At 40.7% G+C, this 19,317-nt stretch overlaps 1 protein-coding gene across 1 annotated transcript; it reads right to left on the reverse strand.

Moving 5' to 3' along the window:
* Positions 1-1,907: 1,907 nt before the first annotated feature.
* On the reverse strand, positions 1,908-19,117 carry SPARCL1 (SPARC like 1). Its single transcript, XM_030491493.1, has 11 exons — positions 18,752-19,117; positions 14,066-14,183; positions 13,884-13,937; positions 10,014-11,180; positions 8,749-8,818; positions 7,970-8,088; positions 7,258-7,378; positions 6,335-6,471; positions 4,442-4,590; positions 3,392-3,540; positions 1,908-1,983 (listed from the first exon to the last, which is right to left on the reverse strand). Exons 2-11 carry the CDS (start codon positions 14,117-14,119, stop codon positions 1,955-1,957), a joined length of 2,049 nt encoding a protein of 682 aa, XP_030347353.1. The 5' UTR covers positions 14,120-14,183; positions 18,752-19,117; the 3' UTR covers positions 1,908-1,954.
* Positions 19,118-19,317: the final 200 nt, after the last annotated feature.

A 19,317-nucleotide genomic window follows, 5' to 3' on the forward strand; every position in this document is an offset into this window, starting at 1 on the left:
GTTGTGTGCATTTATATGGGGGGACCCTGGGAATATTGTGGAGTTAAAGTATGTTACTGTCTAAGGAAAAAGTAATGCTAAGAGTTGTTAATTTTTCTTTCAGTCCTTGCTAACCTCTGCCTGCATGTTTGATTTCTTCTATGGTCCTACTGAAACAGCATAAATGCTTTAATCTAGGTTCATTTAAAACTAAATGGAAACAACAAAATCTACAGAAGGTCAATAAAATCATCACTACCTATCTTATCTGCTTCACAAAATGAAGAAATAATAAAGATTAAATTATTTATAAATTAAGCTAGAATAGTAACGTAATTAAAGTACCGATGGGGAAATTAGCTTTCATTTATCATCCTTACTGTTAATGCTCTTGTCATTTGTAGATTAAATATTGGTGGTGGTTGCCCCCTCACAGGGTGCATGACCTCAGGTGAAAATTTTTCTCGTGCTGTGACTGTAGCATCTATTTCTGCATACATTAGCAAATGCTCCTTTTCTATGCCTGGCAGTGGAAAAGCTGAAGTGGCAGCATCACTGAGAGTTTCAGAATAGGCTGGGTGAGACAGAGAATATGCTTTTGTACATGTAATCCAGGTTGATTTATATACACTGCTGTGTGATGTTACAGAGTGTGAAGTGGGTGACAAATCTGGCTTATAGGAGAAGCTGTTAGTGAAACTGGTTTTGGAGAGAAATAATCTTTTGCTTAAGAAGTTCCTGTGTTGAAAGTAATCATAGCTTGATTCATTGTCCCCCAGGGCATCAGCCTGGAGCTGGACTGATTAGCAGCCCTTGCTGGTTCAAGAACAAACCAGCAAAGGGCAAGTGGACTTCCACTATATAAGCTACCAAAACAGCATTTTGGAGTTCCATTTTCCTTTCATTGGAAAGGTGACATGCTTCAAGTGAAAGGTGTTTCCTGACCTTGCTTTACAGGAATAGCATTTGGGGCTTCTTGCTTACAGCAGAGTATGTCTGGAGCATTTCTGGTGAAGTGTTTGGCTTAAAATCACAAAGTTAATGGGATTCAGGAATAATCTCATCCTGTCATGGTTTTCATGCCTAAATTGTGTCTGTCTTTAGGAAAGCAAAAGTTGGGCAATGGTGAAATAAATAGTTAGAATTTCTCTCTCAGGAAAAATGGTAGCAGTAGTTGCTGCTCCTGTGGGAGGCAGGAAGAGAGTGCCTGCTAAGGAGAACAAGGAGGTGTTGGAGCTGTTTATATCCTCTGTTCCTTGTGATGGTGGGCCTGTCGCCTGTCTGGACACACATCAGCATGTTCATGCAATTAGCTTATTACACAGTTGTCAGCTGTGTGGCACTGGTGATATTACTGTTCCATTTCAAGAGGTGGGGGAAGAAGTATTGGCAAAGCTCTGACTTTTTTTCATGTGCTTTAGGAATTACGGTTTAAGGACTGGTGTATATGATGTACGCTTTAGTTTCTTCACTTCCTTAAATCTAAAATGAAATTGCCATTGAACCATTGCCTTGATACCTTTTCTTTGACAAAGTTCTGACAAAACACATACATCTAGGTAGACGTTTTATTTGAGGCTTCTATGCAGAATGTTAAACTGACAGTACAGTAAATACAGGAAACAAGTCCTATTTCAAGTTAACTTCAGTGTACAGTAAAACCCACATCCTATCTTTCTACTGAAGAGTGAACAAGTCAGTCACCAGCTTTAGTACTATTTGTTGGTTCAGAGAGATCATGGATACATATGGAAGAAAACAGTGCTTATTTATGTATGAACCACTTGGAGTAGTTAATTTTTTTTTCTGCTATTAATGAATATAGAACTCTTCTGCCTTGTGTTATTTGATAAGAATGCAGTTAACCTTATGCCATCTCTGTCTTGAAAACTATGAAGCTGTTAATTATAGAAATAAACAGAATTCACATATTTCACCAGTTCTAGTGCAGCACTTGGATTCTATTCAGCCAGGCTCAGAATAGGAGATTTTCATTTATGTCTTCTGCAACAAAGAAGAAAGTGTTATTAACATTTGATGCCAAAGAGACGTTTTTATGCTGTATCACTATCAAGAAAGCAATACACTAAAGTTTCAGAGGGCTCACGTAGGGGTATGCTACCCCTAACAAAAACCCAAATATGCTTGCTGCGATCGTATGCAGGAGCCATTCATTTAGACCCTTCTTGATAGGTGCTTTTTTGTTTCTAGTGTTAGGTCTTCTTGATCTGTTTGTAAGTCAAACAGATCCCTTCCACCCCACTCTTCACAAATGACTGACCCTAAACCCCAATTTGGATGAACAATCATTGGCAGCAGCACATGTATGCTATGATTAACTCCTCACAGCTTACTTCCACATGTGGTTTGTGACTGGTAAATTGTCATCAGAAGAGCTGGAAAAAATCTGAGAAGAGTGAAGGCTCTGCATGTCTGACTAGGATCAGCCTCCACTTAAAAGTACAGAGTTGCTAGTAGGATTTTGAACACATTACTTCAGTCTGCACGTTTATCTAAAGGCCTTCTGTCGCATAGTTGGGATTAACCTGTGCTACTGCTGCCCTTGCTGAATGACTGACAGTATTGTTCAGCTGTCACTCGGGGTTAGATCAGAAGACAGTGGATTACGAAAGGATGCATTACATTGCATGTAGGTATGTAAATCTCAAATTGCTATCTTGGCAGCTTCTGTTCAGCTGCTGCCTAATTCTAGAGACATCACCAGCACAGTGGTACCTAGCTTCTCACTTTCCTAGAGAAGTCTCTATGTGGAGTGAGCTGAACCAAACATATGCATTTAGGAGTCAGAAACTGACGCTGCCTCTGCCTAAGCCTCCTGGCGCATGCAGTCTGGTGGGCACCATCTGGCGTGTGTTGCATCTGATAGATGAGGTAAAATAGATGGTTTGGCCTGCAGCTATAGTGTGATGACAGTATTTGTGTTGTACATAGCAATCTAGAGATGAGCATAGTTACTTGATCAGTGAGAGATCTTTCTTGTTTTCCCTGCTTGGCTTGGGATTTTTAAATGCATTTTCAATCAGTATGTTTTGATCACCGATTTGAAAGCACTCTTTGCCTTTCCTTTGGCACTCAAGGAAAAAAATAGAGTGTTTCTGAGAGACAGACATGCAGAACATTTAGGTTCAGACATCACACAGGAATGATTTGATATTTGGTACAAACTACTTTCCACATTTTTCCTTGTGGAAAACATGACTTTTTCCTATCTTTATATAACAATTCAGAACCTTGAACCTTTTGCAGTCTTGCTACTGTTCCAATTGCTTCTGTGCACCACAGCCATGAGCTCCTGGCTACAATTTATTTCCCATATGTTGTGGTCTGAAAACATGTCTAGTCTCAACAGGAACGTTTTGTCCTATACACCTGCCTATTCTTCTAGGTTTACCTTCCTTAATCCCAAAGCAGTGGCACCATTCCTTCAAAGCAATGAGTTTGTCGTGGTCTCCATCACATTCTTGGAAGAAACGGGTTATGCAGTGTTCCATGGGAACAAGGGAGGCTCTCAAAGGTGCGAGCTCTGAATGTGTTAATAATCTGAAAGAAAGACCAGGTACGTAGAGCTGTATTTCATTAATAAATCATAGGCATCATCGAAGATGGTCTAAGCTGCTATAAGATGATAGTGGTGGCTTTGACACAGATGCCCTGGTAGATTTTGTTGTGGTGCTTCTGTAGTGAATCTGTCCCAGGTCATTACAATGATGTGCAATACCTGATAAACTAAAATGTTTTTACTGCTATTTGCTTGCTAACTTTTTTTTTTTTTTAGAAGAAGTTGTGGAGTTTTGCTGTTAATGTTCAGGAGATCAGCTTGCAAAGGTGCTTAGCTATGTTCTAAGACAGTAAATGTGATCAGCACGTGGTACTGGGAGCTTGCAGCCTTGAAACATGGATCCTATCACCGAGCGTCATGACCAAAAGCCTGAAAATTGAGTCACCTTCTCAGAAGGTGGGGTTTCCTCTGAATTGTGACACTGGTGCTGTCTTACCATATTTGTTCCTTAATCTGAGAGACTTCTGTAGTATTATTTGAAAGCTATGTGTATCCCACTGGTGAATTCTTGCTGACAGGCCTCTGCCCTTTGTACTTAGCCTGTTGCTCTTAGCTTCAGTAATAACAGAATCTTGTGATTCTTGTTTTCTTCCAGAATCAGGGCATTAGTAGTTATGAAGACACTACAGAGCCTAAGGTGTAATGCGTGATGATTATGAAAGGCAAGAGGATACCAGGTTCTGACCTAAGACATTGCTCCAGCAAAACAATGAGAGAAGTTCTGTGTTAGATGAATGCCCTCTTAGAAAGAGGGGGATGTGGGCTTCTATCAGCTGAGGGACTGGTCCTGCAGGTAGAGAATCCTTCGAGTGATTTAGAAAGGTGAAACAGCCTGAGTTTAAACAGCAAATCAGAACTGAACCCACAAAGATCTTTTTTTACCTGTCAGCAGGGTGCTGATCAAGCTGATGGAACTGCCAGTGCACAGGATACACATACATGTGATAATTTTTCTCAAAGTCATGCAGGAGCAGCTCAACAGCGTGGTCGCCAGCCGTGAGGCGCTTGTCATTCTCATAGATCTTTTTGACCTGAACACAACAGAGAAATTGGTTTTCCTTTGTTTAAGGGTGAAGATCTGTCCTAAAGAGAACTAGCCAGCAAGGAAGTGGTTTGAAGAAATTAAACTTGATAAAATACCACAGCGGAAATGGGTTTTAGTGTTTGTGACCATACACAGCATGAAAAACTTGCCTCAGGTAATTTTTGTTGCTGTCCATGTCAGCTTTCATAGTAACTGGAAAGGAAGTGAAATACCTGTGGTCTAATTCTCAGACTCAGCTAAGCAGGGCAGTAACCTCAGGTTGTAATAGGAGATGAAACCAATTTTATTGCCTTTGTTGATGCTCTCTCCTGAGGCAAGCAATTCGGCTTTTGGCGTGAAATAAGCAAAAATATTTCTTTTCTGCCATCTCAGAAATCATCTAATTTGTACCATTTAGTATGAGATGTTCTGAGTAGGTCAATGTCCCTCTTGGTAACTGTGTAAGTAGTCTTTGGTGTTGCTCAAGCATATTTTGTATAAACCTGCTGTGACCTACTGCATGCATCTCCTACTCTGGACTTGGAGCAGCCCCGGTTGTGGTGTAACTGAACCTATTTTCTAACACGTGCAACTTTTCAGGCAGTTATGGCATCTGTATCTTCAAAAACACATTACTGTCACCAATTCACTTGACATAAATCATTCTCTTTTTTTTTTCCTTAAAAAAAAACACACAATGGTAATAGATGCTTACTCCATTTTAAGCCAATGTAGCATGATGCTGCAGGTCTGCTGGATAGTAGAGAGCAGCTCTTTTCTCTTAAAACTGTATGTCAGACTTGTGTAATTTTATAGCCCTTAAATGTCATGGTATAGACGGTGTGGCTGGATTCAATACTGCAAATGATACCCTTAACTGTTGAGTCTATTTTCAGGTACTTTTGTACTGATGGCCAAGTACAAGGTATGTCTCAAGAACAGAAGAGGAGCTACTTTTGGTCAGTTCAGCACAGGGATCCCCTGCCCCATAAGGTTCCCCTGAACTCTCTATTGTAGTCCTGTCTCAAATCCTGCTGTGTGACTGCCCAGTCTCCTGAGGTCCTTGAGCAGTTTTCTTCATGGTGAGCCCAAGTCCTTCCTTCCTTCCTTCCTTCCTTCCTTCCTTTGGAATACCTGTGCATTATCAGCAGACTTTGTCCTCTATCTTCCTCTTCCAGGTCACTTAACAAAAGCTGAATGGCACAATCCCTTTCAACTCGTGGGACTGCACAGGTGAGCTTTTGGCTGGCTGTTACCTCTTATTCTGCATTATAATTAGTTAGCTATCCGTACCTAGATCTATCTTCTGGCTGCTTAGTTTCCTCAAGTCCTTTGGAAAATGGCACCGACTGCATGAATTAGGCATTCTTATCTACGTGTTAGTTGGTCTTTCCAAGAGCTTTGTCACAAAGAACGTACCTGAACAGAAGCTGTTTTGTGTATTCTCAAATGAATAATGTTTATGTAGGTGTGCGCTAATTCTGACTGTTCTACCTCTTGTCTATAGACGCTGAGTTCAAAATAATATAGTTGGCTTTCATTTGCTTGGACAAAAGGAACATTCTTAGCAGAAATGTGTCTCGGCTTAAATGAGTGTGAGGTGCAACTTTTGAATCAAATTGAGTCTAAATTGCCTTAACCAGAAAGGGAATGCTCATAGGAAATGGGAGAACTCATAAGATGTGAATCGCTTTTTTCACATTGTTAGTGCAGCTCTAACAATGTTGCTGCATTTGAAAAGGATTGCTGACCTTGTTCCTTTGCTTTTCAGTTAGAAATCCAGAAGTATTCAGATCCCGTTCATAATGTTGCACAAGGATGTTTTTGAGCCAGTCTCGCATTCGGAGGGGGAACTGATCCACTTCATAATCAGTACAGTGTGGGATGTCTGTGCCATACAGGAAAGCTTTTGTTAACAAGTGATCTGTTAAGTCCCCACTCAAGCATTATTGAGCCAAGTTAGATTTGATTCTCACTAGCAAACTTCCAGTTAAGCTTAAAATTGACGGAGCTGTTAATACATAAAATTGGGAAAGCAACCTATGGGTTCAGTTATAAATCTACAATTCTTTGGTGCACATGGGTAACCAGTTGTAAATGCCACAACTTTTATATATCTGTACAGCTTCTGAGCAGAGATGTACAGTGAGACTCTTATCAGTCAGTCGTGTGAAAGCAAAGTTCTTGACAGCAAAGGAATGGTATGGCTGAGAGTGCAGTTTCCTCCCGGAGTACGCAGCAGTTGAAGAGCTTGGAAATCAGTTCTGGATTTTAGATCCTTGCTTCTCCATCTGGCATCTAAGTAGGTTTGGGGTGTTTTGGGTTTCTGGGAACTGAGATTGTAACTTTTTAACTGTCTGTAAATATTGGTTTTCTGATCAAGGCATTAAAAAACACCTTGAGATGCTACAGCAGTGGGAGCATGTAAGAGTGCAAGGAGAAGACAGAGTTGTCAACAAGTCAGTCTAAGCAAAGGAGGAATGTCTTTAATACCCTTAATTATAGAAAAAGTGACATTTTGGACATGTTTAGTGTTTGAAGGTCTTAATTAGCAGATAACTGATGCAGAAGGGGGAGAGAAGAGGAAGAAAGCAGATAAGTTATGGCTAGGTGGTAGTTAAGGCTGCTGGCTCTTTATACCTAGGTGAATTTTTCACAGGAAAACAAGTCTTACATTTGCAGGAGCCCAAATAGTCTAGGTGCAGCTGGCGTCCCATTTTTGTCCCTTCAAGCTGACATTTGGTGCCAAAGAGTTGACATGTGCCATCATAAGTCTTATTATCCGTACCACAAACCTAGAGGAGGAGTGAAAAAACAAACCCACCCCACCACCACCACTGTTGAGAAAAATTTTGGTCACTCATATAGGCATTACAATAATAAAAGTATTGCTAACATATGTGGTAGCAGTTGGGAATACATGTGATCAGAAGTATTGAAAATTGTAGTTGTTATATGCCTACATAAGGGTTAGTTGTCTGTACTTACACACCCAGTCTTGAGACACTTGAATTTATTTTTGTGTGGTAGTAATATACTTTCTTAGGTAGTCCAGGATTACTGTACTAGATATGGACTAGTGTTCAGTATATGTTCTAAAATATCAAATGGATAAATAGAACTTTTAGGGACAGGGAAATCTACGATCTCTGAGAGACAAGTGAAGCAAATCACTTTAGGTACTATGTAGCTACATGTATTCCTACTATTCTCAAGCTATAGTCAGTGGGTTCAGGTACTTTGTACTTTTACAGTTACTGGAATCACCCAGACCCACCGCATGCTTTTTAGGGTAGAACTATTCTAAATAATAGCAGGGGAATGTGTTATCTTGTAAACATTTTAGCTGTTTTTCCCCCATGCTCTGCACTGATTGAAATACTTACGTGCTCATAGTCTTTGGTGGAAGGGCAAGCAGCAGGATCTTGACAAATACAGCTGGGTTTCCCATGTTTGTCTGCATGGCAGACTTTACCTCTTTTGCAGTGGAAGTTCCTACATGGGTCTAGGGATCATAGCAAGAAGGATGGACTGTTAGAAGGGATGGGATGAAGCCAAGCATTTCTGTCAGGTGCTACTGACAGTCAAAGCAAAATGCAGCCAAATATTCACCAAGAAGTCAGGTGCTTTTTTAAGTTTGTTAAGATGCAGCTGGATCTTGTATTGAATAAAGCAAACCAAACTTTAAATGAGGATTTTTTTTTTCCTTTGTGAGACTTTGAGCAGTCCCAGGTTTGATGGGGAAATAAATTTCTCAGAAAAAGCTATTTATTGTATAAGAAGGACTGACATTCACTTCTGGCTTCCTTTGAAACATATCCCATCTGTCCTTGCTGAATCCAGTACTGGCACTTGTCCCACTCCAAGCTGAATTCAAGTTACTGTTCTGAAACTGAACATTTTCAGTGCAAGATAATTCCCATTCCTGTATAACTGACACAAAAATCTGTGTGCTGTCTACAAATGATTTTCACAAACAAATGAGTAAATCCAAGGGTATATGGAAGGGATTCTCTGGGAACATAACTGTGATGCAGGATTATGCGCAAGCACAGTTCAGTCATGTGAAATCACATGCTGCCAAAGGCAGAAAAGAAATGCAGACCAGCAGATTCCCCAGCTGCAGAGAGTTAGCAGTTACATGATGGTTTTGCTTGTGGCTTACCCAGGAAAGCCTTCTCACTCCTGTTGCTTGTACTTTCCATCTCACTGTAGGAACTGCCTGCAGACTTAACCTGTGCAGTCACAGAGACATAAGCAGAAGTTGTGGCAAATGTTGTGAAGAAAAAAATACTTGGACAAATTTTTTCAGGAACAAATACAGAGCTGACTGAAGCACCGTTTGCTCTGCTTGCGGCAGAAAGAGTTTGCTATGCAAAATGTGTGAGACCGGCATAAAGCCCCTGGTAGTATTAAAGCGCTTTGTTATTTGGAGGGGAAAAAAGATAAGTAGTGATGGAAAGAAAGAAACAGGAGCTCAGTAAGGCCTACTATAGATCCTTATTTGACAGCAATAGGAAAACTCACTCCTTTCTTTTTGATGATCATAATAATCTTGTTCAGAGTCAATAAGGTCTTATATGACCCCGATAGTCAACTGGTTATCTACTTGCAGATGGGGGTATGGGAGATTTGGGTGCAGCATCCTCCTTTGTCTGAAGGGACAAAGCCCACATCATTCATTTTGTGTGCGTGACTCTAGCCACAGTAATTAGTCCAGGGACTCTAGCCCTGCCTTTCCAAGCTGTTCACTTTTGTGTGGTAGTGTTTAAAATCTTTGGGAGACAGGAGTGAACAGATTTTCCTAGTCATAAAATCATATAGTAGTTCAGGTTGGAAGGGACCTTAAAGATCATCTAGTTCCAACCCCCCTGCCATGGGCAGGGACACCTTCCACTAGACCAGGTTGCTCAAAGCCCCATCTAACCTGGCCTTGAACACTGCCAGGAATGGGACAGCCACAGCTTCTCTGGGCAACCTGTGCCAGTGTCTCACCAACCTCACAGTGAAGTTCTTCCTGATACCTAATCTAAAGCTACCCTCTTTCAGTTTAAAGCCATTACCCATTGTGCTATCACTACATGTTCTTGTAGTTGGCTTAAGACTGAGTTCCAGGTTTTAAATCTGTGTATCCATACATATTTGTATGTTTTGTTACACAGCCCATCAGGTCTGGAGCTCTTACATGAGTTGTGGTCACTTCCCTTCTGGTACAATTCATCTGAGCGTTACCTGTGAAGTGACATAGCATGAACCGGTTGAATAGTGAATTAGAGGAGAGATGAGACTTCTGCATATTAATAAATGATTATACCTGTTTTTATCCAAAATATCCTTTCATCCAATCATCAGGAATTTAAATTTGTGACTCTCTGTGTCATTCCCCCCTGCTTTTTGTAGTATTCCAACTTTATTTTAAAGAGAGTTTACCTTATGTTCATTTTCCATTGAATTCATTCTCTGAACAGAGCTGGTCTTTTCCAGTTGTTGCTTGTCATCAGAATTAGGTGGCTCATGATCATAATCATCTTGCTCAGAGTGAATAAGGTCTTTAATCTTGACATCTTTGTAATCCTCAGTCTCTCTCTGAACTGCAGTGTCATCTTTGGTGGTTTCTTCCCCTTCATGCTCAGTACTGGTGCTCTCCTGGTCATTACTCTGGATTCTCTCCTCTTCCTCATAGGCCGCTTCTTTCCAGGTATTGCTGGGATATTCCTCACTATCAACATCACCACTGTCATGACCATCATCATCATCAACATTATCGTCCTCCATATCTTGTCTTTTCACCACTGTGTTGTGATCACTCTGATAGTTTACTTGAATATTGTCTTTTCTCTCTTGGCTTTGCCATTTGTCATCCTGATCTTCAGTTTTTTGAGAGAGGATTTCTTCTTTATACAGCTGCTTCTGGCTGTTCTTCCTCTCTTCTTCCTCTCTGTCAAATTTCCCACCATGTCTCTTGGCTGTCTGGATTGGTTGAGTGGAATCTCTCAGGATTTCATCAGATTGCATACTGTTTTCATTTTGCTGTATTTTGTATTGGTTACCTTGATTTGTCTGGTAGCCTTTGTAATTCGTATCTCTGTAGTCAGTTTCTTCACCCCATTCCTCCTCCTCTTCTTTCACATGTTCTTCCTCATCACTTTCACTGTTTTTTTCAGATAGGCCAACTCTATTTTTATTGTATTTCCAGGTGTTATGCTCACGATCAAGACTGAGAGCATCCACTGGATTTCCTGCATTGCCCAGAAAACGTGGATTGGCCGTATTGCTGTGTTTCTCTTGCCTCCCGAACTGGTAATGCTCAGAGCTCAACTGTTCTCTGCCGCTGCTTCCAGAGTCACTGTCCTGATTATCAGAAGCCAAACCTGGTTTATTGTGCAGTGCAAGAAAATTGATGCTTTTTAGGCCATTTTTCACTTGATGCTCACTACCAGTTCTTCCTTGTTCTCTAGTGGTCTGGGGCTCACCCCTGTACTCAGCATCTGGTACCGATACCTCTGGATTTAGGTTTTTGAGGCTGGGCAGCAAATCACTGTTGTCAGCAGACCCGGTGTTCTCTTCCTTTAGGGCTTCAAGGTGAATACCTTCAGTCTCAAAAAAAGCCCCAAAAAAACAAACCAAGTAAATTAATAAATCTTGGAATTTATTTGAAGTCAATGCAGTGTTATTTTTGCCTTGTATTGCAAAGCATAACACTGACCTGGTTTTCCTTATAAAAGCTCCTCTTAAGCTAGCCCAGAGCATGGAATTCACAGAGGATGTAATTTCCATTTCTCAGCAATTTTGGTTATCTGCCCCTTCTTTTATTGCTGGAGTTTCTAAAGAGGTCTATGCAACTCTGTTTAAGATCCCATAGGAGATAGATGCATATGGGTGTGTTGTGAGATCTCAAAATGCTTACTAATTTAGTAATTTAGTGTCATAACTTCAGGCACTTTCAGGCTGCTGTAATTATCAATTATCCCAGAGAAAGAGGATGTGATACTAATCTTTCCACACAAATAAATGGGAAAAAAGCATCAGGGGGAGAGAGCACCTTTCACAAGGTGTCATGGTAGCAATTCCTGAGGAGTGCACTGCATCTTAACTATTAATCAATGTATTAATCTACTTTGAGTCTGATACATAATTGCTTCCTAGATGAATTCATCAGGAACTATTGTATTTGGTGGCAGCTACTGCATCATAAGCTCGCTTAGCTCACTTCTTGTCATGCTGTCAAGCCAATGGCACACCTAGTAACTTCAGTGAAAAAGGTTCAAATGCTCAAGGGAAAAACAGGTATTAAAATGACTGTTAGCTCTTGCTGCAGCAACTGCCTTTCTGATGCTAACATCTCAGCAGCTTCTGGGTGAGTATAGGCACTTCCAATAGCAGCAATACCAGATATGTTTCTGGATAACATGTGTGGATATTTAGTGTTGCTTATTGATTACTACAGTATGGAACCTGGTGCTGATATTCCTTCAAGGTTTGGGGGGGGGTGTCTTATTTATGAAGATAAGACCTTCTCAGTGCCCAAGTTGCTGGAATACCATCTCCTTTAGTGTGGGCAGAGTCATGACTGCTTGGAAACAAACACTAACAAATAATTATAGAAATGTAAGAAATTGTAGGGTTAGACACATTAACATGGCTCTTGGCAGATCAGCTGTATCCTGCCTCCTAATGTGAAGGTGGTATCTGGATGTTTTACAATTTTGTCTTTGCAATGTATTCACTGTGTCATTTCGCGCTCTAAATTTTCAAGGAAGGATTGTATGTTTGCTCAGATCTGACAGAAATTCAGTGACGAGCTTTTCCAGATTAAATGCACATTTCTTGAAGACCTTACAAAAAGTGATCTGTGTGTTACCAAGCATTACAAGCTGATATGAAAACACTTGAAAATTAAGTTTCAAGCTCAGGTTTTTTTTACATGTGTTTTGGGGCACTACTGCATACAACTCTTATATGTCTTTAAATTTAAGCAAAAAACAGGGCTTCCAGTTCTATAGAATTAGAAACCACACGGCCAGTCAGTCATTGAGATTGTCTATTATGTGTGTCTGTATTTAAAGCAGAAGTTTGAGGAAGATGCAGCTCATGTCTTGACAGGAAGCCTCAATATGTGCCACAGCCTTGGGGTAGAGATGTGCCTAAATGTGGTTTTCAGCTGCCAGTTTTTGTTAGACCTTTGTCCTCAGGGTATAATAAACTTTTAGAGCTCAATTGCTTGTGAAGATACTTGAGCCTTAATAGGATGGCAAATTTCAGTCAGTCTGTCTGTAGTTAGCTACTGTTAGGGGACAGCTGGCCTTTGATAGATGTTGCATATTCACTTGGAACTGATGATTTGTTCAGTATTGCAATGTTTAGTTTTGATGCAGGTGTCTTATGTAAGAGTTTTTTCTGGGAGACAGCTGTAGGCTGCACACTAGTGTCTATACCATAATTTGTTCTGCTGGATACTTTATTAAGGAAAGTGAATTTTTTTGGTTTTCATAATGCAGAGCACCATTGGGGTAGACACGCAATGCATCTGGAAAGCTGCGCAGAGTGGGATATAATTGATAATTAAAGGTTAGCATGAGAGTTGGGATTTTGCATTTCTTACTACAGAGCATGCTCTGAATATTGTTGTTCCAAAACATTCATTGGCTTGGAGTCAAAGTCCATTGTGTCTGAACCACAGATGCTCACCAGAATGGTGCAATAAAAAGGAATTTTGATTTGGGTCAATCATGAATGCAAAAGCTCTGTCCTTAGGATGCATATATGGCATGGGGCTGCTGAAGTTGTCTCTCATTACCATCAGGGCTGTGTATCTGGCTTGACAGCCGCAGTGTACTTTTCCAAGATGAGCTGTATCCAATGCTCTGTGTTGTGTATAATTAAACATATGGTGGCTAAAACTCTTACATGTTTGAGACTGCCTATGATCACTTGGTGTGATAAAGTGAGGATCGCATCCTCCTTGGTTCACTGGAGCAGTGATAACCATGAGTTCGACTGTCAATGGAGCTTATAGTTTGTACGAATATGGGTGTAATGATTATATGTGAGGATTCATTAAAGGTAATTTTTTCAAATAAGTGAAACATCTGTTGTGAGCTTTAGATTTTGTCCTGTTCTGTTTCTACCTATGTAACATGTGAGGCATGACATGCTTGGTACTCATTCTTGAGGTGAAGGCCCTACATTTTTTTTTTTAACCTAAAATTTGCCAATCACTACATATGTGCTAATGTGTTTTATATATTTGAGATTCATTATATAGGTTGCCTCTCAAGGTTTAAAGAACAAGAGGAGTACCTTTTCTGGAGTCTTCTTTCCATGGGTCCTGAGTTTGTAGTTTAAGGGATGGCTCTAGAATAGACAAATATATTCAATATCTGCACTTAAGTAAGAATTTTGTATAGGTCAGTGGGATAAAATAGAATATTCACAGAATGGGAAATTAAGTGTCCAGTAATAATAGCATGATGAGGACTTACTGGAATAGCAAAAGCTGATCCTACAAGACAAATGAAGAGAGCTACAGCCTTCATGCTTTTCAGGTCTCGTAGCGGACAATAGTTAATGGTACAGTGGTAGGGTTTAGAGGTTTCCTTTCTGCAAGCAACATGAAAAGAAATAAAGTTAGGATTTGGGCGTAATGGTCTGTAAATGACTGATGGAAGCAATGTAGTGGCTGCTTTAACTTGCTTAGTCTGACGACCTACAGAATTTCCACCCAGTGTTCAGTTGTGTGTAAACTCAGGTATTAGACCAGCTTATCTAAAGGATACTTTGGTCTTAGTTCTCTTACAGGGCTTAGGCTGTATGCTGTGTTCCCTCTAGTGATGTTACTGGAGGCAGAGTTATGAATGTACACAGGTACAGCCCTGTAAACCTTATGTAGTCTTCTCAGAAACTACTTTGTGAAAAATGTCCCTTTTTATTTAGTTCTGAGACAACACCTCTTCGTGCCTTCTCTGTGGCCAAGGTGTCTCCTGGCTGCTTTCCTTTGTGGCTGCAGTAGGAAGAACTAAGTGGTGAAGTTCTGCTCAGCAGGTCTCAAAGCCCAGAAATGCTGTGCAGGCTGTTGGATGGATGGGTGCTGTCCTGCTTTGGGAGGAACAAACCCAACTCTGCTCTATGGCAGTGTGCAAGATAGATGGCTGGAAGAACATGCAATGCACTAGGAATTTCTCCAGTCTACGCCAATATCCTCATGTGAGTGGAAGACAGGCAACTCATTTTTATCTTGGATGTTAGCAGCAAATTTTCTCACTTTTGCAGTGCACATGAACAGGAAGTTTCTATGGCTGTAGCTGGGAAAAGCAAAAATAAGCAAGTCGTATTGTTTCTGTCCCCCACCCCTCTTTTATTTTTAACTGTATTGCTTTCTTATTCTTTGTAATTTCCTCCTGTTCTTTTTTCTGTATTCATATGGAATCGGTAGGATTTTCACTCTGCTGCTGTTTCTTCTCTCATTCTACTGGCTGTTCTTCCTTGGAAATTGTCTTCTTGGTCTTCACCCCCCACCCTTGCCCTTTAAAATATTTTCACTTTCCATGTACCATATGTCCTTTTTCATTGCTTCCCCCTTTCCTAATGAAACGGGTATCACAGTGTCCTTACTTGAGGAACATTGTGGTTTTTGCTGGTTAAACTCCCTGGCATATGAAGAAGCTGGCAGTGGTTTCAGCCAGTTAGGTCAGCCTTATTCAAACACAGGAGGCTCAAAGTATGATTTTAAAATGTTTTTGCTTGGGGAGGGCAAGGAACCCTAAACCCCAAAAGAAGAATTCCAGGGGAGCTTGTGTGTATGGGAGCCAGATTGGTGAAGCAGGAAGCAAGGACTTTGAACATTACATTGGTTTGTGGTGTAGAAGCTTGCAAAAGCATCCTGGGCTACTGCTGTGCTTAGATCTGAAGGGTACACTTTGGAAGATCTCTGTGTTATACATGATTTAATGTCAACATCTTTCAGTTAATGAAGAACAAAATACTTCATTAGTGGGGCATATGTGGTATGCAAACCATTTTTCTTGCAGTTAACTGATTAGTCCTCAAATTATCTCTTATCTAATTATCTATTCTCTCTTTGGCAGCCACAGTTAGTTGTTTAAGATGTTTTCAGAGGGAAAGACAGAATACAACAAAAGCCATTAATAAGCATATGCAAAATGCCTCACTGGACTGTTGTATGTGGGCAGTCACTTCATATCAAGGCAAGTTTTGTTAGTCTGAGGGTCACGCAGTCTGAGGGTCAAGGTTAGTTGAGGGTCAACTTGCCAGAGATGCAGGGGCATAATCCCCATGGAAGGGACCCACACTGGAGCAGTTCATGAAGAACTGCAGCCCATGGGAAGGACCCACGTTGAAGAATATGTTTTGCCTGAAACTTAGAGGAGGCAAAAGCTCTGAGTTGTTTATTCCATTGCAGTGGGTTCCTAGCAGGATGAAAGTAGCTCAGCTTAAAATAGGGGAAAAGTGGTGGTGGTGGGGGAAGTGCTTGATGTGGATGTGATAATTGCTCTGAATAAACAACCCCTGAATGACCCTTTTCCAGAGGACAGTGCACAGATGCTGTGATGGTTCTAAGGGTGCTTTGGTGCACTCAGTCTTATTGAACACAGATACAGTGGGCCATGTTAGACAGCCTTCATGTACAGTCTGCCTCCTGAAGACAGACTTCATGTACAGCGAAGTGCGTCCAGCTTGTGAGAGCCTTTGCCAGGGCTTGTGTGGAGTTGCTTTATGAAGAGGAGTGGCCTCTCTGAGTATGGGCTCTGTGCAGCAGCCCTGCATTGTCGTCTCTGTACGCATCTGAGGGCCTGCTGACCAAGGTGAACATCAGTCCCAGCCTGTGAACAGACTTGCAGATGTATACGATGGGGTTACTGAGACCTCTGATACATCAGTAGGTTTTAAAATATTGACTGATTATCCATCTACTTGGTTTGCTGAACTTGCAAATATTAACATTTTCCCCTCCAGTAGGGAGAGCTGGAAACATGGATCAGAAGGTAAATGTTAGTTTGGATAAGTGCTTTAAAAAAAAAAAGGCAAAAAAGCCATGTAAAGATTCATGATTTTGTGTCTCCTCTTTGGAAACCCAAAGGTTAGCACTCATCGGCTCAAGTTTTCACTGAGATGACTGCTTGTGTCCTTCAGCCTTCAGTTGTGGAGACTACGGCTCAGGGTTTGTTTCACTCCTCACAGTTCTGCAATTGCTGGCAATTGTGGAGATCAGAGAGATTACTTCCCTGACAGGAAGATTGCACAAAGGCTGCCATTCTAATAGTGTGTCAGCAGTCGCTTGAAATACTGATCAATGACATTATTTTTGTCTAGAGGGCTTGAAGTAGTGGCATCCAGCATGCCTGCTAGTCTTTCCTGTCCTTCTCAGCTATGCTTGATCACATGTGTTTTATACAGCAGTCCAGCTCAGTCACCAAGGTTTACTGCTTCTCATTGCTCATAGCAGGGACTCTGGGTCTTTAACTGAAAATTAGAGAGAATTTCAGGAATAGGTGAGATGCCAAGTGCAGTCTTCCCTGCTCTCTCTATATTCTGTTTCTGATTCAGCATTGTTGTCAGCCACCGAAATAGCAAGCCTAATGCTTCTGAGACCTAGCAGGGTCTCTCGCTTTTGGAAATGCCACCCAGAAGTGATTAGCTTGCAGAGGCTGTAGCTGAAGGTGGCAAATGCCTCATGTTTAACAGAAGAAACCACACAGACTGACCTACTTCCAGTTCTAGCTTTGGCAGAAAACTGCATAAGCTTTTGTCATTAGACCTAACTCGAGAAGATGAAGCTGCCCAATGCCCTGCCATGTAATGTGATTTTTATTTTTTTTTTTTTTACTTTTAATTTTAATTTTTTTTAATTATTGCATTGAAACGTTCTGGACTGCAGTAAAACTGAATGTCTTAGAATTATTGCAAACAGTCTCTGCTTGGTGCATCATCTGTTCTTTCTGTAACCAGGATGTACAAATAATACTTTTAAATTGTAGCTGGTAGAGTACATTATAGAATCATAGAATAGTAAGGGTTGGAAAGGACCTTAAGATCATCTAGTTCCAACCCCCCTGCCATGGGCAGGGACACCTCGCACTAAACATTCTTATATCTAGGTCTGTTTCAAAAGCCCTTTTGGGAGCATGTGTTTATACATGTTATTTATGTGTATAAGCTGGTTCATGTGTGTACATATATAAAAATAAAAAGCAGAGTTTGAGGCAGAAATTTGATCTGAGTAAAAGAAGAGATTGTAATTAGAAAGTAAATACCAAAGCATGAAATGGATGGATGGATGGATGCATGGATGTATTCCACTCATTCTGTACCAGTAAATAGCTGCTAATGAATATTGATCTCTCTGATGCTACCAGTTTTACAGCTGCAAAAGCTGAATGCACAAAACCCCAAAGCAATAGTATTTCAGGACATGTTAAAGCAGTTTTAAAATAAATGATGCACATTAACTTGATGTAATTGTTTGATCTGTTACTTCCCTTCTGCTATTTGATTTTATTTTCTACTTGTTGATGTCTGAATTTCTAGGTTTTTTTCAGAGCCCTGTGTAGTTTAAATCCAGTTCAAGCCAAAAAGAGCTGCTTTGATTTAATTAGAAAAAGGTTCAAAATGAGACCTCTTTAGTAACCGGAATTATTTTCTATATTTGATATCAATTGGTGGGCTTTGTCATATCCCAGAATCTGCATTTCCTTCCTGGGTGCCCTGTTCGCTACAAATTTTTACCAGTTCTAATAACGCTCTTTGTGAAAGGCTTCTCCAAGACCAGCCACAGTTTCTATCTCTCCTCCCCGTTATGGGAAAAGAAAAGAATGAATCTGCTTTTTGTGGCCTTGTTAATTTGATTAAGATTCCTGAACTGATATTACAGGAGACTGTGACAAGTGTTGGGAAACCAGGTTTCACTGTGGCTTTCAGCTGGATGGTTGAATGCTTCTGCATGTCCCTCAACATGATAACTATACAGTGGATATTTTCTCTTATAAAGAACATTTCATGTTCTAGACATTAATGTCTGAAATTGTTTATCCTTAAAACAAACAATGGTACTCTATGAAAGCTTCAGTGATTTCACAGTAAGTGAAAAAGGTTTGCAGAGTTAGGTACAAGGTGTTCTAAGATTTTAATTAAAAATAAAGAAGAAACAGTACCATAGCAGTAGAAGAGGTGCTCCTTCTTGGTTAGCCACTGATGAACTGGAAATCCTTGGGCCTTGCAAAATCTTGCTGCTTTTCCTGTGATGAATTTTGGTGTCTGGTATGGAATGTGTTTTGCTGTGAGCTTCAATGAAGGAAGATGATTGATACTCTATGGATCTTGATGGAACTAGAGGAAACAATCTCCTAGACTTCCATGGGATGAGGCAGGGGTAATGGGCTAGTGTGATTCTGCTGGATTAATTGAATCAGAGGGACCATTCAGTGTTCACAGGCTCCAGGCCAGCAGAGCTCAGCCGTTGTGTGGAAAAGACATATCTAGTCTTTTGTGGGGAGGGGAGCCAAAGGGAGCGGGTGCAATAGTTTCTGCTGCATTGGCTGGTCCCAGAAGAGCTGAACTAAGGGATCAGCTGGGGCAGTCACGTTGTGGGCCTGAGGGAAAGTAAAGCACAGAGGATGCTGCCCCTGCCAAACTTTTCAGTGTTGTTTCAGTGTACTGTACGTAGAAGTGTAAGCCTGTAAAAAGAAGGTGAGAAGTGAAGAGCCAAGCTCTAAACTAA

This window comes from Strigops habroptila, chromosome 7 (assembly GCF_004027225.2).
Source record: "Strigops habroptila isolate Jane chromosome 7, bStrHab1.2.pri, whole genome shotgun sequence".
NCBI lineage: Eukaryota > Metazoa > Chordata > Aves > Psittaciformes > Psittacidae > Strigops > Strigops habroptila.